This window comes from Hakea prostrata, chromosome 5 (genome assembly GCF_041222555.1).
Source record: "Hakea prostrata isolate BN-2017 chromosome 5, UWA_Hpros_2, whole genome shotgun sequence".
In the NCBI taxonomy this organism is placed as follows: Eukaryota; Viridiplantae; Streptophyta; class Magnoliopsida; order Proteales; family Proteaceae; genus Hakea; species Hakea prostrata.
The window spans coordinates 400,587-427,457 of NC_142604.1; the positions used below are offsets into that span (position 1 = coordinate 400,587).

At 35.1% G+C, this 26,871-nt stretch overlaps 1 protein-coding gene across 1 annotated transcript; it reads right to left on the reverse strand.

Annotated features, from left to right (window-relative positions):
* Positions 1-8,841: 8,841 nt before the first annotated feature.
* Positions 8,842-15,521, reverse strand: LOC149014241 (uncharacterized). The gene is given in 7 exon segments (XM_089157013.1): positions 8,842-9,893; positions 11,570-11,626; positions 11,720-11,914; positions 11,916-12,145; positions 12,509-13,340; positions 13,342-14,150; positions 14,153-15,521. Coding segments are annotated over 5 exon segments (3,348 nt in total). The 5' UTR covers positions 15,498-15,521; the 3' UTR covers positions 8,842-9,893; positions 11,570-11,626; positions 11,720-11,782.
* Positions 15,522-26,871: the final 11,350 nt, after the last annotated feature.

Sequence of the window (26,871 nt, forward strand, 5' to 3'; positions counted from 1 at the left end):
TCAGATTTTCAAGGTTCTCTTGAACAAATTGCATCTCAACTACAACAACTCCTTCAATCAAATGGTTCTGTTCACTTAGTAGCTGAATCAAGCAACGTGGCTCACACCACTGGTACTCCCCTTGCCCTTTCAACTTTATCTCAGAATTACTTTATATTGGATTCAGATGCAACTGACAATATGTATCGTTCTTCATATTGTTTATCTGATTTGAGTACTGATAATATGAACTCCTATTCGAAAGATACAAGGCTAGGCTTGTTGCCAAAGGATATACCCAAACATATGGAGTTGACTATAAGGAAACATTTGCAACCTGTAGTGAAGATGAACATTGTAAGAGTGTTAATGTCAATAGCCGTCAATTGTGAATGGCCTCTCTTTCAAATGGATGTAAAGAATGCATTCTTACAAGGAGATTTGCTAGAAGATGTATACATGGAAGTTCCTCCAGGTCATCCATTGAAACATCAAGATGGTATTGCCTGTAAGTTGAAGAAGGCAATATACGGTCTTAAGCAATCACCATGAGCGTGGTATGAGAAGTTAAGTACAACCCTTCTAGTTTTTGGATTCAAAAGAAGTGGATTAGACTCTTCAATGTTTGTCAAGAAAACTATTGAGGGTACATTTGTCGTCTTAGTCTATGTCAATGACTTAGTTATCACTGGAGATAATCATCAGGAAATTACCACTCTCAAGCAATATTTGGGTAAAACTTTTGACATCAAGGATCTGCGAAAACTTCGATATTTTCTTGGTATTGAAGTTGCAAGCTCTAATAAGGGATTGTTCATTTGTCAAAGGAAGTATACTCTTGATCTTCTAAAAGAAACTGGAAAAATGGGTGTGAAACCAGCTAATTCTCCCATGGACTATAATAGCAAAGTGGTCAGTGATTCTACTCCTCTGCAAGATATTGGTTGTTTCCAATGATTAGTAGGACGTCTAATTTATCTTACGATTACTAGACCTGATATTGCATATTCAGTGAGTTATGTGAGCCAATTCATGCATGCTCCTACCAAAGGACGCATGGAGTTGGTAGACCATATTCTATGTTACTTGAAGTCATCTCCAGGACGAGGTATATGGACGAAGAAAAATGGGAAGAAAAATGGGAACACTATTATTGAAGGATTCTCTAATGCTGATTGGGCGGGTAATCCTATTGATCAAAAATCAACTACTGGTTTCTGACGTATTTGTTGGAGGAAACCTAGTCACTTGGAAAAGTAAAAAACAAAGGGTGATTGCACGTTCTAGTGCTGAAGCTGAGTATAGAGCAATGGCATCTGCAACTAGTGAATTGGTATGGATCAAATCTCTTCTTCAAGAATTAGGATTTGACAGTTTTAATCAACCTATGAAGTTCTTCTATGATAATCAAGCAGCTACTCACATTGCTTCCAACCCAGTATTTCATGAAAGAACCAAACACATTGAGATTGATTGTCATTTTATTCGTGAGAAAGTCCAAGATAGAACTATTGCAACTCCATTCATAAGAAGTGAAGAGCAGCTTGCATATATTTTCACAAAAGCTTTATCCAAGGGAACATTCCAAAAATTATTGTCCAAGTTGACCTCAGATGTTATCTTTGATCCAACTTGAGGGGGAGTGTTATCGGATATTAGTCTTTCAGTATAACATAAAGACTAATAGTCCTAAGCATTGTAAAAGTTCCCATTCTCTGTAGAATTCTACTCATTGTAAAATACTACATCATGTACACTACCATATATATTTAAAGATAATAAAGATTCTCCCCAGAACATAGTTGATTGGGGTTTCACCATGGACATAGACTTCACAATGAAGATCAAACCACGTTAAAATCGTGCATTCATTCTGAACACCTTAACTGGGATTATGGTCATTTAATGGTTAAATGCTCAAATTTTAATTGTTCGTATCTTATAAGTTTTCAAAATCCTAGTATAGGCAGTTCGTAATAATTTTCATTTAAATGGTAGCCAAGAGTTTTAGCCCAAAATAAATGGATGCCCTGACAAAAAAACTTATTTCCCTTGCCATTTACCAAGGTGCGGGCCTGGGATTCTGGGGCATCCAAAGCTAACTAGCATAATAAAAAACTATCGAAGAAAGCCAGTAAACCAGGTTGAGTGAGATCTTCTTCGAACTTGATGCACAAATAAAGGGAGTAACAACAAACAACATCTTTCTATCATGCATATCCGTGGAACTCAATCTCATTTAGAAACAAAATAAAAAGCACATCTATCTATCAACAACTGAACCGGAAGTGATTTAGGAAAGGACTTTCAAATCGGATGTGCTCACTTAGCAAAAAAGGTCCCGCCCTTGCAAAGTCAAAAGAAAGAAGAGAACATGAAATTAGAATTCGTCTTTGTAACTCTGATTCCGTCATGTTTAACCTTCAATGCTATTTGGGCTCGGAAAGTAATAATGAAAATGGCTGACCCAATAGCTGATTCCGCAGCTGCCGCCATTGGAACCAATGAAGCAAACGATTGACCCATCATACCATCCGAAGAAACTGAAAATACCAAAAAAGTTCAAATTCACAGCTAATAACATTGATTCAAATTTCAAATGGCATTAACATAATAGGAATATTTGGTCTATTAAGGAGGATTCCCAGAATACCTGAAATAGAGATGATCAAACTAGAAAATGTGAAATATTTGATAGGATCTGAAATATATATATTAACAGGCCGGCCATTCGAGCAAGGTCTTTTAGGCATCGGGAGAAGATCATCAAGGACCTCTTGTCCGCTACACCAAATCTGTTAAACCTAGTCCAAAACAAGTACTGAATGAATGATCCAGCACACATTGTATGCACACAAGTTCAGCTTCCGAAAAATTCATTAAATTAAGAAGGGCATGTACAAAGCATGCATTTCTCTTTACATTTATCAAGGTGCCATTCTAGGGCATCAAAAACTAACCAGCATAATAAACTATCGTAAGAAAGCTAGTAAACCTGGTTGATCGATAGTTTCTCAAAATATCCAAAAACAAGGGGGTTAGAATAAGAAGCCACTCAAGCAAGGTCTTTCAGGTATAGGGAGATCGAAGATCAAGGACCTCTTGTCAGCCACATCAAATCTATTGAAATTATAAAGGCAAATAGTGAGTGATCCAACGAACATTGTATGCACACAAACTTAGCTTTAGAAAAATTGAAAGACCTTAGATGCCCCATATTGATCATATGAAAAAACTCATCTAAGAAAAGGCAAAAAATCCACCTAGATCTTGTCAGCTTTGAATAAAGAATTCCTGCACACATTAAAGAAGGTTTGTGAAAAAAAGTAAACATTGTGAAAACACACTGCAAGTACATTGTTTAAATAACAAATGCTTGTTGTTCCATTGGCTAAGATTGCATATGTTGTCATTGTTGGCAACTAAAATACAGTGTGTTCTAAGAGTACATGACTTGTACTAAAGACAAGCTCCCATAGAAGGCTTTGGGCATTTGTTATATTTTTTTAGGGGGTGATTAACACTATTACAATAGTTTTGAGTGTTTATGAGAAGATTTAAGTGTTTTGGGTGAAGCGAAGATTACTTAGAATAGTGGATTTCACAAGTCACTGCACAAGTTGGATGAATTTTTGGATTATGATTCGATACCAAACAAGGAAGTTATGAGGTTTCTCGTGAGAGTGTGCGATATGGAAGCAAATCTGGGCATTGTAGAAGAAATATCAAATTTGGCTACTATGATGCAATCTACTCTTAGGGTTTAGAAAATAATTTTTAAGAGTTCGAGGGTCTTTATGAAATAAGTTTTACATCCCAAGGAGGAAAGTGTAATTTTGAAAGATTGAATGATACAATCTAATGGTCATTAGAAGGCCAATGCACGTCTTTTGGTTGGTCGGGAGCATGATAATATGGTGCACTGCAAAGTATAATGATCAACATGATCCTGTGTATCGCAGCTTAAAGATAAGATTAGAAAAGATTCCATTTGAAATAATCTGGTGAAGGGTACTCTAATCTTACATCACTTAAAGGATCTGACGGCCCAGATCTCACCCGCCTTTTTAAAGTGGGTATCCAACGGCTGTGGGATTAGATTCTCTTTGGGACTCATCTAAAAGATGAAATCCAACGGTTCCTGTGCATCAACTTTCATTCTCTTTAAAAGCTCGAATTTGAGCTAAACAGAATGGGGTTTTTGAGATTTTTGGCTTGTGAAGACTAAGAAAAACAAGGAGGAGAAGCCAAGAAGCAAGAGGGGTATGGAGAACAAGCTTGGATGCGTATTTTGGTGACAACGTTGAAGAAGAAGGTGAATAATCTATTGTAATCTCCCTTAATTTGAAAAGTTTCACATTTCAAGTAGTTGCTTGCTAGGGTTGAGTTGTTTGAGGTTGTAGCCTTGGATTTTTGTGGGTGCAAGAATTAATAATGGAGTGGGTGCTCTCTGATCGTTGTAGTGATCAAAATTCTAGTTGGAAAGTATTGAGTAATACGAAGCTCTATTTAGGGCATTACTCCGTGGATGTAGGCAATTTGGATGAACCACGTAAATTTGGTGTCATGTGTTTCTAGTTTATTTTTCATTGCATATATTGGAGTGCTTTGATTGCAGAGTGGTGGTGCACTGTCTGGTAGACCCAACCACATTGTGGTGTGTGGTGGACGTGCCCTTGTGTAATTGATAATTACAGGATTATCTTGACCAATCTTGTCTTGAGTTTAAAGAAGCGTGGCCCCTTCTATTTTATTACTCTTTATCCCTTCTTTTATTACTATTCACCTTTCTTTTCCTTCTTGCCCCTCCTTCTCCTCTTTCTTTTTGCTTTTTTTTTTCAAATCCCAAATCCCCTTTCTTTTTCTTTTTGCTCTTTTTTCGTTTTCTCCCTTTGGAAATCTTTTTTCCTTTTCTTTTTTAAGAAACTCCAAATAAAGGAAAGATGTAATTATATAGAAACTAAAATATTAAGAAATATCAAATTTAATTCAAAGCTGAAAATTGAAAATCACCTAATATATGCTAACCATTATGTATGTTACCAAATTTTCTATCAATTAGATCTTATATGCTAATTTGTTTGTAAAACTTCCATCATGGTGATTATGAAAAATTTAAGTGGAATGTAAAAGTTTCAACAATCATAAGTATGTGATCCCACCAAATCCAAAACTAATTATAAAATATAAGATTTTAAGGATATAATTGACATGCAATATAGTTTCTATAAATGAGGGTAATGCCATATTTTTTACTTCTTAATTTTAAGGGCTAAATAGACATTTCATATTTGATGTTAACAGCCACTTAACACCTTTAGAAGTGAGGGGGGCAATAGTAATTTCACAAACAAGGGGGTTTGATTAGTAATAAAACCAAAGTATAAGGGGGCAATAGTAATTATCCCTTTTAGAAGACACTAGCCTACTTAGATGTCAGTCATCTAAAAATAATTGAGGTATTCCAAATCTCCAATCTGATTAATTTGGAGTTGTCTCAAAACAAACTCAGTGGTCCAATACCTCATTCTCTAGCTCATCTAAGTAGGCTAGAGACACTCCACTTGTATGAGAATCAATTATCCAGTCCAATGCCTTCAGAGATTGGAGATTTGGAATACCTCAATTATCTTTGATGTGACGCTTTAACTAATCAAGGATGGCATGCCAAGTGTCTTTAGGTGAATTCCACACTATTGAATGATTTCAAATTTAAATCTAACACACCCTTGTGGCTATGGAGAATATGGATCTTGAAAACCGCACTAGGCACAAACACCAATTTACATTTTTTTCTCCTCTAGTTTATTTATTTATTTAAGATTTATTAGCAAGTTTCTCATATCATTTTTTGGTTTTAGTTTCACAATTGAGCTTCCGATCATGGAGTAAGGGAGACTAATTGATGTGCCAATTACTTGGCAAGCTTGTCTATTAGTGGCCATGTCATTTTTTTTATGATTTTGTAAGATTACCTGAATGTTGCCTCGCCCTTTTTGTTCAACAAAAAATACAAGGCTGGAAATTTGTCCAGCCTATAACTTTACCCCTTACTTAATATGAGTCTCCCTTCTCCGAAATAAGGAATAAGAGTCTGTCAGGATTAAAGCAATCAATCACACACAATCGAATAGAAAACAAGAAAGGAAGAGACATGAATTTACCCCTAGTTCACCTCAATGTGAGGCTATGTCTAGCATTAAATTTTTCACTATATTCAATGTTTTGCTATAAGAGAATATATATAAGCACTTAGAAACCTTAAGTCAAAGCTATTCATGGGCTCAGGCCCAAACTGTAAAGAAACTCCAAAGCCCACATAAACATGGACCATCTATAGGCTATGAGAGCGTTGCCCCCACACCCCACAGGGACGACCTCCCTAGAACCCCAACCCGCTCATTGGGGAGCGGGACTCCATGTCCTTTGGCAACACAATGAGAAGCATGAGCCATACTCAACAGAGTTTAAAGAGGTTGAGTCCAAAGTTTAAAACGGTTTCTGTTTATGTTAAGGTCTTGTGTTAATTTGCCATATGTTCTAATATATCTTTCCATCAATTATTTATTCTCCCCGCTTTTCCTACTTAATTCCTAAGAATTTGTACACTCACCTCTATTTCTTATACACTACACACACGCACAAGAAGAAGAGAAGGGTATTAGTGGCGGTTTTATCTACCATTAATTGTGTCAAAAACCGACACAATTTTAATGGTGGCGACCACTATTTAGTTCACAATTAGTGGCGGATTTAAAAGAACCACCACCAATTAGGTTGATTTTGTTTTTAGTTCCCTATATTTGCTTTTATTACATTTATTCCTAGAACACATATAAACACATGAATATGAAAAAATTAAAAAAAGCTAAAAATATTCAAAGAACGAAAGTTTAAGAAAAATAAATATAAAATGTATATTGATCAAGTCAACTTGTGTAAAGAATATACAAAAGCTACATGTTTTTAATACTATACAAGACACCATCCTATATATCCTAACTATGCTAATTTAGTAATGATTCCTCTTATCTTCTTCCTTTTAGTGTTCATCTTTTTTCTCCCCTCACCTCCCTTTTTTTTTTTGTGCTTTCTCAGCAGAGTTCCTACATGTATTCTTTTTATACTCTAATCTTTAAGCAAAGCATCTCTTCTTCTTATAACAAATTTTTTTTTTCCATTTTTTTTCTTTCTCCTTGTTATTTCTTATCTCTAAGTGTGAAAGAGAAGACTTTGTTAATTATAATATTCAAAATTTTTTTTTTTTGGTAAACCTTTTTTTTTTTTTCTTTTTACAAGAGACTGTATATAGAAGATGGATAAATAATAGAGACTTAAGAATACAAGACGCTGATAATAGCTCTATGAACTCTGGACTGAGCATTCTCCTCAAGACACCTCACAAGCAAAGTGGGTCAACAACTGCAGGCTTGTCACTGAGAGTACTGAACCTAGCATGAGGGAACACCTTAGTCAATGTATATGCAAGCTAATCTATAGTGAAAACAAACTTCATTTGAAGGTGATCCATGGCAACCAACTCTGAAACATAACGAAAATCCAACTCAAGAAACCTGATTCTCGAATGAAAGACAAGATTAGCTGTCAAATATGCGGCACCAATTTTACGAAACCAAACAATGGGAATAGTGAGTATAAAAACACCGAGCTCTCCAAGAAGAGAACGAAACCAAGTAATCTTATTCGAGGTATTAGCCATGGCTCTGCATTCGACTTCATTAGATAAGGACCGAGAGATTTATTATTTTTGTGAGAAAAAAGACGATAACACTGAGTGATTACCAAAAAAATATACAAAATCCAGTGGTCAAATGGAGATCAGGTAGGTACCCGGCCTAATTAGCAGATGCATAGGCAGTGAAAGATGAATTGTGCTGAGAAAAATATAACCCATGAGTGAATATATATATATATATATATATGCCATGAAGATACCGGAATATCCTCTTTAACAGCAACTCAATGTAACTCGATCAGTTGAGGGATGCATAAAATAAATTGAGCCAAATGACTGACAACGAACCCAATGTCAAGGTCTAGTAACTAACGCAAGACAAAACCAACAAGGCAACAACCTTGCGATAGAAAAACTGAGTCAGAAGATTCAAAATGTATTTATGCTGGACGAGAGATTTCACTGCCAAAAAAAGAGATAAACAGGCCTAAGTCCTTAACAGGAAATGCTCTAGAAAGGGCTTTCATAAAAGAAGAGATGGCATCTGAGTTGCTGCGTGTCAAGATTAATAGATAAGGTCGTCTACATATATGAGGAAATACAGAAAAATGATCCCATTACCTGAATAGATAAAAGGAGACCGAGAGGGCACAAATCCTTGTGAATAGAAAATCCACTTAACTTTGTATACCAGGCTTAGGGCCATGCCAAAGTCCACCAAATCTGGGTGGTTAGAACCATTAACACGGGGTTCAACAAGATCGCCATGCAAAGTGAAGGGGATGATCAGTAACCATATATGTTGAGGTTCACTAGAAGCAATGGGAATTCCAGCCCTGGTAGTTTCCCTTAATTATAGCAATTGGGAAATCTTCCAAACGATATTGGCTAAGAAAACTCCAAGCCTCTCCATCATTGTAGAATGATCCAGGGGACCTCCTTTTATTGTATTAGCACAATTACAACCACTGAATCACACCCAACCTTTTATCCCATTCCATACCATGCATGACGGCTTCCATCTCAGCTTCAAAATTGATTTTTACCCCCCAAGAATGCTTTGAAATTAGCTGACTCATTTCAGTGGTCACGTATTTTGCATATTAATTGATTACATTTGATTTTTACCATGATGCCTCCAATACGACTTCAGGAGTGTAACTATTTTGGTCGGATGCGTATTCATATTGCAAGCCAATGATACTGATACAAGTCAATACATTTGCGAATTTCGTTTTCTCCATCTTCGAAAAAAAATTAATTTAATATAATTTTAATTAAAACGATACAATCCAATCCAATACATATCAGACATTGCCAATTGAAACGATAGGATAGATACGTCTTCTATTTCAATTTCAAATCTTAATTAATTAGTTGGAAAGCCTTATCTTTAATTAGTAAGACTCTTCTGAAACTTGAGAACCTATATTTCGAGTTTCAAATAAAGGGAGAGAATGAAACAAGCCTAAAACTACAAAAACACAAACCTATGAGATGTCAGAGAGAAGCCCTATCAAGACGAAGTCCTAGAATACCACAATTTCTCGAACCCTACCTTCAGCAAGTGACACGATCATCCAGAGATGTTTGATTCAGGAATGAGAAGTTTGAGGAAGACGACATTCAATACTTCTAACTTCTTGATTCTTGAAGGCATCACTAGCTAAAAGAAATCGCATCTACAAAGCAGAATGATTCTTTGACTGATTAAAAAGTGAAAAAAGAAATAACATTCAATTCGAGAAGATGAAACACAAAGAGTTACTGAAATACATTTGCAGCAAGTATGGAAGACCTCTTTAAGATTTAATGTTAGCATGAAAAGAGGTTCTAGTTCTGAAATATCATTACCGCTTTCTCCTTTCTCGGTTCTTCCTACGGAACATGTCTAAGATGTTCTTACAATGGCGTTGACAACATTTGTTACTGGCTCATTCTTGAAGAATACAAGAACGAAGTGTTTTACCAAATGCTCATCACATGTTCTTCCATTCTCAAAGAACATAAAAACGCCATAAAAGTTCTCCCAAAAGGCAAGAATGTTATCATATTTTTGCATTTCTATTAGCACTTTCCTACAAATGCACTTGCAAGTATTTGCCTGAAAGAGCATGAGATCATTTAGTTAAGAATGGATATGAAACTAATGAAAAGAAAAACTACACTAAGGATTACCTGACCAACAAGAAACATTAATTGGGAAGCCGTAAAATGCCTAGAAAATGAAAGGAATTATTCTGGTTAGAGAAGTACATTGTAAATAAACTACACTAAGGAATGACAATGTAACAAGATCTATATAGACAAAACTCATGTTCACAACTACCTCATGTTCACAACTACCCACAAGTATTCACATGGACAATCAGGTTTCTTGGGGATCAAGTTGAATTGTTGATGTTACTATAACAAACTTAAGTAAAAGGAAGCTTTTGAGAGAGATGTGACTTTGTAAATTTTGCAAAGTTCTTAGCTTTGAAGAGTTTCTCTCACTAAAAAAGTGTAGACAATTTTCTAGATGGGGACAAACAAATTTGTAGTTCCTATAAAATGTCACATTTTGAAAATAGAGTCTTCAATTCATCTCTAGCCAACCAAACACAAACACAGATAATTTAAAGATATAAGGAAAGAATACAAAATATACACCCTTTTCTCTTCTTTTTTTAGTAATTTCTAGACAACCAAGCACAATCTGCGTTTGTTTGTTGGAATAAAGGTGGGGTGGGAAAATTCTTGAAAAAAGTGTAGATTACTTACTTTTCCTTTATATCCCAAAATGGTAGATTGTTTGGTTGCTTGGGGTAGGAAAGTGGGAGACAAGTTTGCTGATGTGGCAGCCCAACTTTCCCACCCCATACCATTTTAAAACCCCACATATTTGGTGGGACTTTGTGGAAAAGTTGAGAAAATTAAAAAGTGGGACCCACCCCTATCACTTTTCCACAAAACCCTTTCCTTTCATTTCCTTTCCTTTCCTTCTCCCTCACCCCACTACACATGGGACCCACATGTTTTTTTTTTCCCACCCCACCTTTACAAACAAACGCAGCCTTAAGGAAGTAGTTTGAATGGAAATAAAGATCCAATTGGAGTAACTTAAAGAAAGTACTATGATAGCTATGAGTCATCTTGTAGGGTTTAAGAGCCTTCTACAAAGTTTCCTAGGTCTAAAATGTAGCTAGACGAATTGCTTTGTTGACAAAAGGGAGACGAGATCAAATCTCACTTGGATTTGACTACTTATAAATTCAAAAAAATAATAATTGGCAACACTCAAAATTGTTAGCTATCAATGACCAAAGGTTTGATGATGTTGGCCTCTAGGATAGGCCAAATTGGTAATTTCGGCCTTTATGGGTTATGTCCAATTTTAGGTCTAACCTTTAATTAAACAAGATTAATTTAGGTTTGACCCATAGAAAACAATTTATTTTATCTGTACATTAATTTCATCATGTTTTCCTTGTAACTCTCATAACCCTAACAAACTGTAAAACTAATGGAACAGAAAATGAACAGTATAATTATAATCTATAACAAGTCCACATTTTATAAAAATCTTATAAAATAAATGTTTAAGTCTATGTATGGCTATGAAAGAGAAGTGATTAAATGTTACTTCATAATTTTGTACAAAAGTGTAAAAATATCCTCTTTGAGTTAATTAAGCGTACAACATAATCTTTGCGACTTCCTTCAACTTCAACTATGTTTTTTAAATTCCAAAATAAGAAAGGGAGGATGATTCAAATTGATATCTATAAAACCTCATTTAATAAGATTAAATCCAAATAACTATTAAAGCTTAGCATACTATTTAAAGCAAGAAAAGTTACAGTTAATTTTTTTTTATAGAATAATTAAGTTTTTTTTTCATAAAATAATTACCTTCAATGAAAGAAAACCACTTTGTTGTTTGCAATGAAATCTTCAATCGTTCAACATCTATAGAATGCAAAAAAAAAAAAAATGATTAGTTTTGAGACTAGATTGAAATCAAATAATGGAAAGTAGAAGGTTGATCACAAGTGCTTTTACCTAATTTAAGGAGCAGTCTCAAAGGAATTACTTTAATCCCCATTAGTCAAATGATTATCAAAACTAATGGAGTTCAACATCATGCAAGTCACCAAGAGTAATCGTCTGAAAATGCTCCACAGATATTGATCGAGAAACAAGTAACTCTTTCGATACTTGATGCATTGTTGGACGAGATCGTGGATTATTGTATATAACAAGCAATTGCTATTCTCACAATAGAAATTAGATCCTTTGCAATATTCTGATTTGATGGAATGGTGAGGCGTGGGTCTAATATGTCCCTCAATAATATATTTTGACCAAACGGTGACGTTAGAGATGAGATGAGCTCCGCTGGATGACTTCCCATAATTATTTCCAATGCAACCACTCCAAAACTATATACATCACATTTATCCGTTAATGCCATGGTGTAGGCAAGTTCTGCAAGAGGGAAAAAAACTGTGGTAAAAATGTCCAAAACCAAAACCAAATCTAGAAACTATTTATTCAAGAAGAATTTAAGAACTTATTACTTAACATAAATATGAAAACGTACAATAGAACATGACAATTCTAAAATCATTTGAATCTGAAAATAAACTTATATATATTAAATATTTCAAAGTTTAGGATACATATGAGATATATAAACTTTATCTTTCCATTATCAATATTGATATACAAATACTCCAATGGCCCACTCCAAGAAAAATGCAATAGGTCATCAATATTAAAATATAAATAAAGAAACCTTAAAAAAATGACAATAAGAACATAATATAAAACAAAGATAAATTTAAATACCTGGAGCAATATATCCATGAGTTCCTTTAAGTGACGTCCAATTGGATGAGTCTGGATTTAAGAGTTTGGCAATACCAAAATCAGATACGCGAGCCTCAAGTTCAAAGTCTAACAATATATTTTTGCTTGAAATATCTCGGTGAATTATTGGTGGAGTACAATCATGATGCAAGTATGACAAAGCATTTATGATACTTTTGACGATGTTTACTCTTTTAAGCCAATACAACTCTTTTGCCTCTGCTTCAGTGCTCAAGATACAAGCCAAGCTTCCTTTTTCCATATACTCATAAACAAGAAACATGCATCGCGGATGTGAACAAAAGCCATAAAGCTTGATAATGTCTCGATGCCTAATATTTGTCAAGATGCGCATTTCATTTTCAAAGCTTTCATTAATTATCACCTTACTTTCACCTTCCAATGAATGAAACTTCTTCAAGGCTACTACATGACCTGTAGGTAGGACTGCTCTGTAAACGCTCCCATAAGTTCCAGCTCCAATACAATATTTGATGTCAAAATTTTCTGTTGCTTGGATTATGTCCCCATAAGCAATGTTGCCGTCAAAGTTCCATATTGACAATATATTACCATGATTTCTCCTTGTTGCTTCTACATGTCTTTGTTGATCTTTTTTTCTCAAGAAGAAACCACCAAGAATAATTCCAAATGCAAGGAATACGATCCCTATTAAAGAAGCAATGATGGATATGAGAATTTTGTGTCCTCTATTGCTATATCCCTCATTTGTATGAGATCGATTGCATGGTAGAAGACCTTGAAAGTCACCACATAATCCTTTGTTATAAATAAATGTTTGTGGTAAAGCCAGCACGTTGGAAAACCTTACTATTAGGAACTACACCATTCAATTGATTATATGACAAATCAAGGGATTCCAAGCTAACCATCTCTTCAAGAGAAGGGGGTATAGAGCCCATGATCATGTTGTGTGATAAATTCAAAACTTCCAACAACTTCAAGTTTGCAAGTTGTGTTGGTATCGTTCCACTTAATGAGTTATGGCTAAGGTCCAACTGTATTTGTAAGGATACTAAATCACCAATTTGAGATGGAATGCTTCCATTAAATGAATTATAACTCAAACTTAATAACAACAATTTAGAACATTGACCAAGTTGTGCCGGAATCGATCCGATTAGTCTATTTGATGATAGGTCTAGATGATCCAAATTGATTAACTTGCCAATTTCAATTGGTACATTCCCTGAGATCTGGTTCCCATTTAAATATAGCTTGAGCAAAGCGTGTAGGCTACCGATTTCTTTTGGTATTTCACCAACAATTTTGTTGTAAGAAAAGTCAAGTTCTCCTACTTGAGTTAATTGACCGATCTCAATCGGTATCTTCCCACTGATATTGTTTCGAGAAATCTTTAGCACCGACAAATTCTTGCATTCTCCCCAATTTGCTGATAGCTCTCCATACAATTTGTTGTGACTCATATCAAGATAGTAAAGATGTGGGTGTACACCAAAACTATTGCTTATATTTCCTAGAATCTGGTTGTCATCAAGTCTAACTCTCCTTAAACTTGTGCAATTTCTCAAATCTGGAATAAGACCCGTGAGACTATTGTTACAAACCACTAACAATTGAAGTGCTCGTCCTTTGCATTTTGTTGTGGTAAGCCTCCAAATAAGAAGTTGTCAAACGTTACAAATTCTACAATGGAGGCTTGGCTACCCAAGTCTTCAGGTATGGGACCAGATAATTGATTCCTATCCAAACGGAGCTTCTCTAGTCTACTTAAATTAGCCAGAGAATGAGGTATTGGACCACTGAGTTTGTTTTCAGACAATTCCAAATGAACCAGATTTTCCATATCTCCAATCTCCGGAGGAATTGGACCAGATAATTGATTCCTATACAAGTAGAGTGTCTCTAGTCTACTTAATTTAGCAAGAGAATGAGGGATGGAACCACTAATAGTGTTTCCATAGAGATCCAATTCGGTCAGAGTTTTCATATCTCCAATCTCTGAAGGAATTGGACCTGATAATTGATTCCCATACAAGAAGAGCTTCTCTAGTCTACTTAAATTAGCCAAAGAATGAGGTATTGGACCACTGAGTTTGTTGTCACACAAAGCCAAATCAATCAGATTTTCCATATCTCCAATCTCTGAAGGAATCGAACCGGATAATTGATTCCCTAACAGGTAGAGTGTCTCTAGTCTACTTAATTTAGCTAGAGAATGAGGGATGGAGCCAGTGAGTTTGTTGTCCGCTAGCTCCAATTCAACAAGGTTTTTCAAATCTCCAATCTCTGAAGGAATTGGACCTATGAGTTCATTGGTATGCAGGTATAGAATGCGAAGGTTGCTCAAATTAGCCAAGACAGGAGGCACCATACCAGTCAATTTATTCCATCCTATTGAGAATTCAACCAGATTTTTCATACTTCCTATCTCAAACGGTATTGTCCCACTGAATTCATTTATGTGAAGGACTAAGTATTGCAATCTACTCAAATTAGACAAGGTGGGGGGCAGAACACCTGAGAGACTGTTGTTGGCGAGAGTGAGGAGGGTGAGTTTGGTGAGATTACCAACATTTGAGGGTATGGGTCCTGTGAGTTGATTTTTGCTGAGATTGAGACGGTGGAGATTAGGAAAGGAAGAGAAGGTGAAGTTGTGAAGCGTACCTTGCAGCTGTGCTTGGAAAAGGTTAATCTCAACCACGCTTCCAACTTTGTTGCAAGTTATGCCAAACCAGTTGCATGGCGACGCTGATGATGATGATGATGATGAGGAATTGAGATTCCAAGAACTGAGAGCAGCAAGAGAATAGTTCTGAAGGGTGGCTTTCCATTTGAGGAGAGCCTCAGCCTCAACTTGGGTTGACGAGTGAACAGACGAAGATCTGCTGCTTCGCGCAGAAAAAGCAGATGAAGAGAAGAGGAGGAGAAGGCAAAGAAAGAAGAATAACAACGATGGAGTAGTAGTAGTGGAGTAGTGAGCCATTTGTAAATTGGTTTGTTGGTTGGTTTGCAGGTTGGTGGTGTGGTGTTACGCAGCTTCTAAGTGTGAAATTTATAGAGTTAGCACAGCAGGCTATGGATGACCATCAACGAATTAGAGGAGGTCTTGGATTTCAATGGTCTTGTTTTCTGCTCCGTCTCCTACGCATGCAAGCGACTTACTTAATTAGTCTTCAGTATATTATATATATATATATATATAGTTTCTTCCCCATCTCCCACGGCAAGCGACTTTAATAAGTCTTCCACCACCACCCATCAAATGGGGCCCCACTTTGGTTTTTTTTCTCCAGAGGCAATTTCCCCTCTCTTTAATTTCAGATACTGATACAAATCAATACATATCAGACTTTGCCAATTGAAACTATAGGATAAATACGTCTTCTATTTCAGTTTCAAATCTTAATTAATTAGTTCAAGCATAAATTGAACGGGTAGGGTAATAAGGCAATAATTGTCAGAACATTTGTTTCTTCACTGATTTAGAATAAATACATCCACGCTTAATTACAATCTCAATGAAAAAGTAAACCCAACCAAAGAATTAGTTACAGGTACCAACTGAAGAATGGGAGAACTAGTTACAACCTTTAAGAGAAATTAGGAAAATTCAAAAGTTTTTAAATGAGAACTAGTTGGAGCTTGTCAGCTTGATCCGAGTTGCATTCGTAAAACCCCTCTCATGGATTTACTATTGGAGAGGGTATATATTCTTTCTATTATGTTATTAATAATATGATTCTCACCTCATTCCTCCAACAAAAATTTTGTTCTAAAAATAAAGTTTTTCAAGTAAATTACAAGCACTTTCTCCAAACATTATTATAATTACATACACTTCTTATGAGTTTGAAAAATGTACATGCACCTCCTTCAAATGGGTAATTTCATATGAAGAGGCCCAAAAATTTAACATCTTTAATAGTTGGTAGGGAGTAAATTCTCCATGATGTTTGGAGTTACAATAAATCTATCTGTTTAAATTGCTTGTTGTTTGAAACCAACACCTCTTAATAAAGAGATCGTAGGTTCAACTCTTGCTAAGACATATTAATATTCCCATTTAATAAAAACAAAAAAAAAGCGCATTTCTACACAAAAAAAAGAAGAAAAAAAAAGAAGCTTATTGTTTAGAAAGAAAAATTGTAATGCTTATGTAAAAAGAGATTTTATCTCTCAAATCAAACTCAATCCTTATATCTAATTTTGGGAGACATGTTGCTCATCTATCAAGAAATGGATGGTTGATTCCCATGTTAGAAATGAACATGATAAAATTCCCTTCCTTTTTGGCTTTTTCAAAAACACTAGAAGAAAATAGCCTTTTGTGATGGAAATTTTCTGTTGTGAAAGTGTTTATCTATCATAAATATATATTTGTCGACAGTAAATTTCTGTTGTCAACTATTGGTTAGCCTGTCATTGTACATGTTTGAGATGGAAAAAGACATGTGTGGGTTATGTTACCTTTAACAACGGATATGGCCATGTGGGAGACTTATACTTCATACTTTCCATTCCATCCTATAACTAAAAGAATTGGTGTCTAGACCAGCCTAGCCCTTATATGACAAACACTTTTTTTTTTTTTAAATATATAATTTGGGTTTCAAATGAATTCTTGTAAGTCAATCACATGACACTCTTCCAAACTCAAGAATATCATGCAAGAAAACCATTACTGGAAGACAAAGAGAAGCTCACGATATAATCCTAACCCGAAACCCGATATGAAGGTCTAAGTACTCGAAGCTCTAGCCTGAAGAAGCTGTCGGCCATCCGGATTGAAGCGCATGTTTCAGCCCTAGAGCCCATAGATCTGGATATTGTTGAAGAAGAACCTGCCTTATTGGGAACCAAAAGAAGATCTAGCTGGATCCCGGATGGATTGGGCAGATGGATATCCAGCGTGAGAAAGGTCGAGTTGGGAGATGTTCATGAACAAGGTAAGATCCTTCTACATATTGGTTAAGGTTACAACAATGTTAGGGATCAACCGGGAGTGTAAAAAGCCAAAGTACTGAGAAATACCAAGGGCAAAAGCTGAAGGTGCTTGATTGACCACCCAAGTATTGAGAACTACCAAGGGGTTGTTGCTTAAGGCAGAGAGAAACACATATGGGTATGCAAGTACTGAGAAAAATGGCCATGACGTTTGGAGGTGAAGACCCATGAAAGGTGGTTTTCTCCTATTTTTATCTTGCGATCAAAATTCTAAAAAGATGCAAGTTGCTGCTATAATGGCTTGGTTTGATCTTCTTCTTCACTGAGAATCTATTCGAAAGTGGGGTCTCAAGAGGTGAAAGACAAAGAAGGGAGAGACAAAGAGAGAGATCGAGAAAGAAAACTCCCCTGAAGGTGTGTCTTTAACATGCCTTTAACTCCCATGGGATTATGGTCATTTACATGGGTGACGGGTAGTATTGTACATCAACATTTAAAAATTGAAAACTTAATGGTTAAATGCTCAAATTTTAATTGTTGGTAACTTATAAGTTTTCAAAATGCCTAGTATAGGCAGTTGTAATAATTTTCACTTAAATGGTAGCCAAGAGTTTTAGCCCAAAATAAATGGACGCCATGAAAAAAACTTATTCCCTTTACAATTACCATGGTGCCGGCCTGGGATTCTAGGGCATCCAAACCTAACCAGCATAATAAAATATCTAAGAAAGCCGGTAAACTGGGTTGAGTGAGATCTTCTTCGAACTTGATGCACAAATAAATGGAGTAGCAACAAACAACATCTTATATCCTGCATATCCGTGGAACTCAATCTCATTTAGAAACAAAATAAAAAGCACATATATCTATCAACATTGAACCGGATGTGATGTAGGAAAGGACTTTTAAATCGGATGTGCTTGCTTAGCAAGAAAGGCCCCGGCCTTGCAAAGTCAAAAGAAAGAAGATAACATGAAATTAGAATTTGTCTTTGTAACTCTGATTCCGTCATGTTTAACATTTAATGCTATTAACGGATTCTACAAAAGATGATGCTATCCCATTTATAAAAACCAGATTAAATATTAATTTTACCCTAAACTTCATTTATTTTGAATTAATGTAATGGGCAAAATCCAAATCCAGTTTGGTTTCCCACCTTCACTAAATTTCATTTATTTTGAATTAGAGAAATCGGCAAAATCCAAATCCGATTTGGTTTCCCACCTTCACTAAGCTTCATTTATTTTGAATTAAAGAAATGGGCAAAATCCAAATCGGATTTGGTTTCCCGCCTTTACTAAACTTCATTTATTTATTTTTGGTACAAAGGTGCTTTATTAGCTTCATTTATTTTGAATTAAAGAAATGGGCAAAATCCAAACCCGATTTGGTTTCCACCTTCACTAAACTTCATTTATTTTGAATTAAAGAAATGAAAAAATCCAAATCCAATTTGGTTTCCCACTTTCATTTAACTTCATTTATTTTGAAAATATTTTAGGTGATATTCAGTTTCCAATTTGAGTTGAATTCGATTTTCCTTCCTCTTCGGTTTCTATTTGAGTTTTATTCAATCATTCTTTCTTTATTTGATGGGTTTTTTCTTTTAGAATAAACGGATTATAGTTACTTTTTTCTCCATAGTTAATTAAGGGTACTACTGTCACTTGACAAAAGGGTAAATAAGTAAAGTGATAAGTATAATGGTATTTTGGGATTTTTGAGAAAATATAAAGATGCCACATCATCAGTAAACTAAAGGAACTTAACGGTAAGGGGGGCAATAGTAATTGTAGACAAAGTTAAAGGTTGGATTAGTAATTTTGAAAAGGACAGGGAATACGGTAGTAATAAAATCAAAGTACAAGGGGCCAATAGTAATTATCCCTTTGTTTTTTTAATTGGTATTGCTTCATAGAGAATTTTCTGAATTTTAATGTTTTTATTTTGGCTTGGACAGGTTAGCATACTTTCAGAATAGAATATTATCGGTGAATTGTTGATGTATCCGTCACAATAAGTTGTGCAATTCAAAAATATTTTCTATGATTAGAGGTACATCTATTGAATGTATTTTGTTTTATGATTCAAAAGCACATCTGCTAGATTCTAAATTGTTACTCAAATGGTTTCTTATGTGCACCTCTCATTTATTATTCTTCTTTTCTCCAAAATAATATTACAAGTCAGAGTATTGTACACTCTTGTATTTTGATTTCTAATGATAAACTATAATTTCTTCGTAAGTTCTTGTATCTATCTAACTCTCGAAGACCCTTCTAAAATCTGATTGACAAAGTACATATCTGTGGAAAACGATTAGATGTTCCGTATTTTTAATTGGTATTGTTCCATAGAGAAATTTTTAAATTTCAATGTTTTTATTTTGGCTTGGATAAATTAGCATAACTTCTATATGTGAGAATGAAATATTATCTATGAATCGTTGAAATATCAGTCACGGTAAGATGAATTATTACCAAACTTGATTGATAGCCATATGTTTAAATGTTTACTCAGGTGTTTGGGTCAGTTGAGAACTTATGACACATTTCATTCCTCTATTTTATAGGAAAATATTTGTCAAATCAATTAGTCAAGAACTCATGCATCCAGAAGCAAATTAGTTAACATTCACCCCAACCACTACCCCCATGCACTTTTGACAAGAATGGCTGATATGGAAAGAATGAGAGTATGGACTCCATGCACGCACCAACTGCTTGTGAATTCTGATGGTAAAAATTCATAACTTTGAAACCTAAACTACTAGATTACTTAGGATACGAGCTTGGGTAAGTGAAGTCTGATCCAAATTTTGGGATGCACTCCATATTTACAGTACTTTCAGTTGTATCTAATAAGGAAATGACTGTTATTCAAGCCCATCACAAGCCAACATGACAATTAGGTAGTCAAAAGCTTCATTTTTTATGTAAAATTGGAACAGTATGAGACACTAGATTGTTGTATTAATAAGTAAATGACTGTTTATCAAACCATTACAAGGTAACCTAACAATTAGATAAGCAAGATAGTAATCATGATGTTACGACAGTGTTGAAGAGTGTAAGATACTGGATTAATTGAGAAACAGTAGGAAATTATTTGTTGTGTACTGTGTTAAACAATCTCACATTATCCTCAAATCCAACATGTGACTCTAAGGGCTTGATCATCCCATGGTTGACGAATTATTGTTACCGAACTGTAGAGGAGATGATGGAACTAACCTCTCCTCAAGGATTGGAATCTTGCCTTTGTTGTCCAATGTTTCCTCTTGTTCTCCTCTGGTGACAACAGTGTACAATCTTCAAGTACTTCTCTCAGAAGGGAAAGGTTCAATGATATCACTATTCCCTTCATTCTGATGCCAGGAAACCTGTATAGAAACGTTGTTAAACCTTCCTCAATTCCATCATTAGGAAGTTGAGGGAGTAATGGCACCAATTGGTGGGTTAGATAGCATCAAATCTGTTGAAGTGGCAATGTAGGCCATACAACAACAACAATAAGCCTTGTCCCAACTAAATGGGGTTGGCTACATGGATTCTTGCCCTCCAATCAGTTCTGTTCGAGGCCATGCTAGATACAAGGCCTAAGCTATACATATCCTTTCTCACCATTTTTCCTAAGGTTATCTTAGGTCTATCCCTAGCTCTTCTAATTCCTTCAATATGGATTATATCACTTCTCCATACAGGAGCATTTATAGGTCTCCGTTGAACGTGGTCGTGCCACCTCAAACGACTTTTTCTAAGCTTATCCCTTATGGGAGCAACTCCCAGACCAACTCTAATATGATCGTTTCTTATCTTATCCATCCTAGTTTTGCCACTCATCTATCTTAGCATCTTCATTTCTCTACCACTGAGTTTATCTATATGATTCTTTTTAACAGCCCAACACTCTGCACCGTACATCATAGCTGGTCGAACAACGGCCATAAATGTAGGCCATAAATGCTTATAAATAAAAAAGATTCATAAACCAGTTCAAGTCTTGAAACCTTGCAGAAGTAAGCTCCAAAACAAAGTATTTAAGAATGAATAATTAGTACCTTTGTAGTGATAACCATGGTAAAAGAAAACCAAACACAATAGTATTGTGTTTGGTTTGTATGTTAACAAATGGAAAAGACCTTCTATTTGGATGACAAATCAACAGAGAATGATCATTGATAGTGTCATCGGATTTTGTCATCTATATATCTGAACTCGATCCCATGCTGCATTTATTTTTTGGGAGGCGGATTAAGATTTCCAAACTCGAAAGACAGGTGCTAGATTTTTCAACCACTATCCCACCTGCATCCCCAAAAGCAAAAAAAACCATGAAACATGAAGAGGTTATATAGTGTGGGGCATGCACTTGATCCTTTGCTGATTAGGAAACAGATAACAAGAGTAAATCATACATAATCCTCTATATAATATCTATACTCCCAACGACTAAATCATATTCATGACACTATAGTAAACAGCGCAATGGAAGTTCTAAGTATGTTATGCAATGAAAGTAACTATATACAGTTATAGATCATATTAGTTAAAATAATATCAAATCAAAATCAAAATCAAAAAATATACATTGAAACTAGAGTCGTCCAAGCCACGAAGCAATAACCAAAATTCAACAGAAGAGCTCTGCTATCAATCCCACCGTGAACATGTATTTGGGCACAAGATTTTGGTGACAATAGCTCAAATCTCTGAATCGAAACACGAAATTGGGATTGAACATAATGGAGGAATGTTGAGGGTGAAGGTGGACAATGAGGTGCGTTTGGAAGAGATTAGCATGGATTAGAGGGAATGAGCGAATTGCAGTGGGTGAATCAGGAGTGGAATTTTATTATGATGTGCTCAATTGGGTTTTAGGGTCCGGTGGGCATGGAGTTCATGTTTCATGCAGGGAATGGTGGGGTTTATCCTGAAATGACAAAAAAACAAAAACCATTCTTCCATTACTTGGAGGGAAATTTATAAATCGAGGGAGAAGGTTAGAGCGAATTACAAAATTTAAACTTCCATTGTCTCTGTTTTGAAGTCTGAATCTGAAAATCCCTAAAGCGAACTTAAATATTCCGGATACAAAAGCAGAGGCAAGATACAATGCATTGGTTTCGTTTCAATTCCTGTGGAACAATCTCTGTTAGGGTTTGATAGCTCTGGTATAGATGTCGGTTATGGTACAAACAAACAAAGTTTCTTTACTTAGGTTTCTTTGGGGTTTGCTTGTTCATACTTTGGGTCGTCTTTCACGTTAAATCAAGAGGTGGAAGAGAAAGTGGCTGAAGGAAGAGTTTCAAGGGCTGTTGCAGTATACAAAACTTTTTTTTTTTTTTTTTTTTTTTGGTAAGGCAGTATACAAAACTTGGTTTTAAGATAATTACGATTATCTATTTAGTGTAAATTTTATCAAATGACAGATACATTAGTCGATCGAGCTTCATCGGATGAACGAGTAGAAATTTAGTTCTTCTCTGGGTTCCTTTTCATTGTTGTTCATCGTTTCCTTTGAGAACTCAATTAATGATTGACCCAAAGAAGAGATTCATGAGGAAAAGCTTATCGTTGTGGACATCGGCGATATCTCTATCTTTTGTCTCCAGTGTTTTGCACTGTGTGGAGGAGAGCAGTGATGGAGGTAGGAGTTCTTCTACGAGGTCTGGTGGAAGTAGTGTAGGTTACCAACAACAACAAAACGAAAGAAAAAAAAAAATTGCAGAGTTTTGATAGCATTGACTTGAAGACACATAGATTACCAACCGGAGGAGATAATTGCTGGCGGGTGGTTAGAGAAGATGGTTATAGAGTGAGACCCACTTGTTTTAGGTTGAGGTACTTTTGTAATTTTGCTGCCTAAAGGGCATTTAAGTAATTTTAATTTTATTTATTAAATGACTTAAACGGATGTAAGGATATTTAGGTAATATTACTACTTATTTAACAACAATATTAATTGTGGGCAACTTGTAATTATCTATGTGGGAGCCATGTAATTATGGAGATAATAGGGCTGGTCGATAGTTCACCTAAAAATAGGGAGTCCCATGTAATTAAAAAAAAGAAAAGAAAAGAATTTATTTGATGCCATTTCATACCCTAATTTCTGCGTTGACAGGTATTTGGCTTAAAGATGCAGAGGTTTTGATTTCAGTTCCTTACATTATTTCCTATATTCTTTCAAGCATACCCTAGTTTTCATGTTCTTCCCACTACTAATTTCATTACTTATTAGCATCTAAAAATTGTGATCACATTTACTTAATTAGAATGCACCCTTATATCTGTTTGTGAGCGTGTGTGAGAGGGCATGTATATTAGTAAATAAGTTTGGGCTTTCTCTTTCTCTTGCTCTTCTAAGTTTATTGTTGAATTGACTGTTGTTCTATTTTCTCTTTCTCAGAGTTTATTGTCTCTCCTAGTATGTGGAGTTTCATATATACTCATTCTTTTGTTTCCTTGCAAAATTTTCAGATGGTTGTGCTCAAGAATAATAGAGATAAAGAGGCTGATGAGGATCACTTGTACAACTTGGACATTGAAGATTTGGTTGAATATAAAACAGATAGCAAATAACTTTTTCGCTTTGAAATTCTTTTGTGTTATATATCTTTTGAACCATGTATTGTGAATTAAAGACTTTGTGATGAATTGGTGACTTTCAAACTTTCAAATGTGAAAGTGTTAGTATTTTAATTATATATTCATGTGGTTTGTCAACATTTAATGTTATGAGTTTTCTCTAGGGCCTGTTTGGTTATACAAGTCTGGAGATTTCAAATATCTAGAGATTTCAAATCTATGGAGTTATAATTTATAAAATTAGATGTTTGGTTGTGGAATGAAATCTGTGGATTCATCCTAAAAAACTATTTGATCGACGTGATTTTTGTGAATATGCAAATGTATAGCTTTTTTGAAATCTCTGGATTTCACCCCTTACCCATAAATCTACATATTCACGTTTTTAGTGTAAAAATGTGAATCTCTAGATTTCATGAATCTAGAGATTTTTACAACTAAACGGGTATAATTCTCAGATTCATGAATCTAGAGATTTGAAATCTCTGGATTCATGTAACCAAACAGGCCAAGTAGGTGTGGAACATGCAATAAAATACGTCCTATGAGAGGAAAAAATAATAATAATAATAATTCATAATACCTAAGAACATACTAGACCGCAGACAAAAATGCATGGCTATGTTATTACTTCACGGAAAGCGGGGTGTCATAGCCGAAAATGTTTAAACCTATAGCACTCACAATCCGTAGGGAGAAGTACATGGTTGGCCTGACGGGGAAGAGCCGTAAATGTTAGAATATTAATAAAATATTCCACATAAGGTGTACTTTATTGATTGTATCTGATTTTGATTTGTTTTCCTTATTTGGTCTGCTATGTGAAATATATGGTTATTAGAACTCTTAATATGGACTGGCTAGTGTGGCTAATAGAGACTGTTAGATCTTGATGGAAGATCTAATTAGTTTGCCTATATGAAGAAATACTAAGTCCCTCTTCTAAACCCTAATAAATCACATTCTTCTCTGCACATAAAGTGTAGATCAGAGATGTTATTCCATCGAGCCACTGAATAAGAGGGAGTCTAGAGGAGAAAATCCTACTATCAAGTTGAATCAATTACAGGTTCGTTCTTCGTGGGAGACTGTATAAAGGATTCCGCTACATTCTGCCTCCAATAGATCCCAAATAAGGTATGTTTCATCATCTTGTACTGTTATTATACAAATGTATTTTTAATCAATCTACGTGATCTTGGCTAGATTTATTCTTACAATAGTTATATATATTTTCCTACGGAAAGCGGGGGTGCCATAGCAAAAAATGTTTAAATGGCACTCATAATCCATAGGGAGAAGCTCCTGACGGCATTATTCTCGACCACTTCACCACAAAATAAGTCTGTCGGCCATTGATTTTTCTGTTGGGAAAATTTTATATTTTTAGTAGTGATTTGAATTGTCATCAATGACCATCACCTCATCAACACCCTCATCTTTACTTTCCTCCTCTTGGAGTTGTCCATTCACGACCTGAATACTATTAGAATATTTGAAAGAGTCTTCCTCCTGATGGAAAAATACCCTTGTTGACTTGATCTTCTTCCTTTCTTCTTCCTCTTTCATCTTCATTTTCTTCGGCACAAGCTTCCTAGGTTCTATAGGAACATTAGTAATCAAGTATTATTTCTGGATCTAAAGGATCGACTCGTATTGGGTTCCATATACGACCATCCAATCGAGCTAACTGTGTTCAAGTGATTGCAGAGCACATTAGTGATGGCATTTGTCACAAAAAATTCTCTCCTAAACGAAGTGATAATGGCATATGTTGCGATAGTCTCCGAAGTCATTGGTTGTGCTAACATAATTAAAAATACTTAAAAAATTTTGGATAAAGAAGGATAAATCAGTATTTCATATATTTATCTAGCGGTAACATCATCATTTAACTTAATTCTAAACAATATTGGACATTTGTAATTGATTGCTTTAAGAATAATAGATATAATTGATTATAAACTCAAGGGGGGGGGGGGTGTACATGTAATTTAACTTTCTCTTTTTTTTTTAACAAACGATGACTTTAGGACAAAGTGTATGTCAGTTCCTTTGCCCATAGTGCGGTCACTTCCCACTGCTCATGTAATGAAGCATCCTCTTAGGAGCCAAAAAAAAAAAAAGTAATTTGAGAATATCCTTTGTTTTGAAAGCTTCTAATCCTCTGGTAATGCTATTTGCTATGAGGTGGGTTAGTCAAGTGGTTAAAGATCCGCCCTCTCACGGGGAGGTCTTGGGTTTGCACCCACTCGATGATATAATTTAGGTCTCACCCCATATTAACAAGCTATCATTTTACACAAAAATAAATAAATAAATAAAATAAAATAAAATAAATTTGGAGGTGAATCAATCACTGAAAATTCTGGTTCGGAGCGGATGAAATCGGTTAAGAAGTCATGGAAATATGAGTTATTTTAATAGTAACAACCGATTCATTCACGGTGCTGTTTATCTTTGATAATTCAATTCACAATTCTTGTAGCTTCTTCTCTTCTAAGTTGTTAGAACTTGTCGAAAGCGGAAATTTTTTTCTTCTTTCTTTCTGGAAAATAGAATTGCATGTTCTTTCTTCCTCCTCGAGTTCCTTCTTCTTCTTCTGTTTGTCATTCTATGTTATAAGATATAGAATTATACAATTAAGAGTATATCTGTCATTTTCTCTAGCTAATTAATGGTTCTAACAAAATAGGGGGCAATTGCCAATTAAGCATAATTTTTGAGTGTATGTTTTTCACCAATTGTCTAGGATGTCCTTGAAAATTTTCCTTTCAGTTAGTATTCTTTCTTTTAAATTCTTTAAGGGGTTGTATGGCG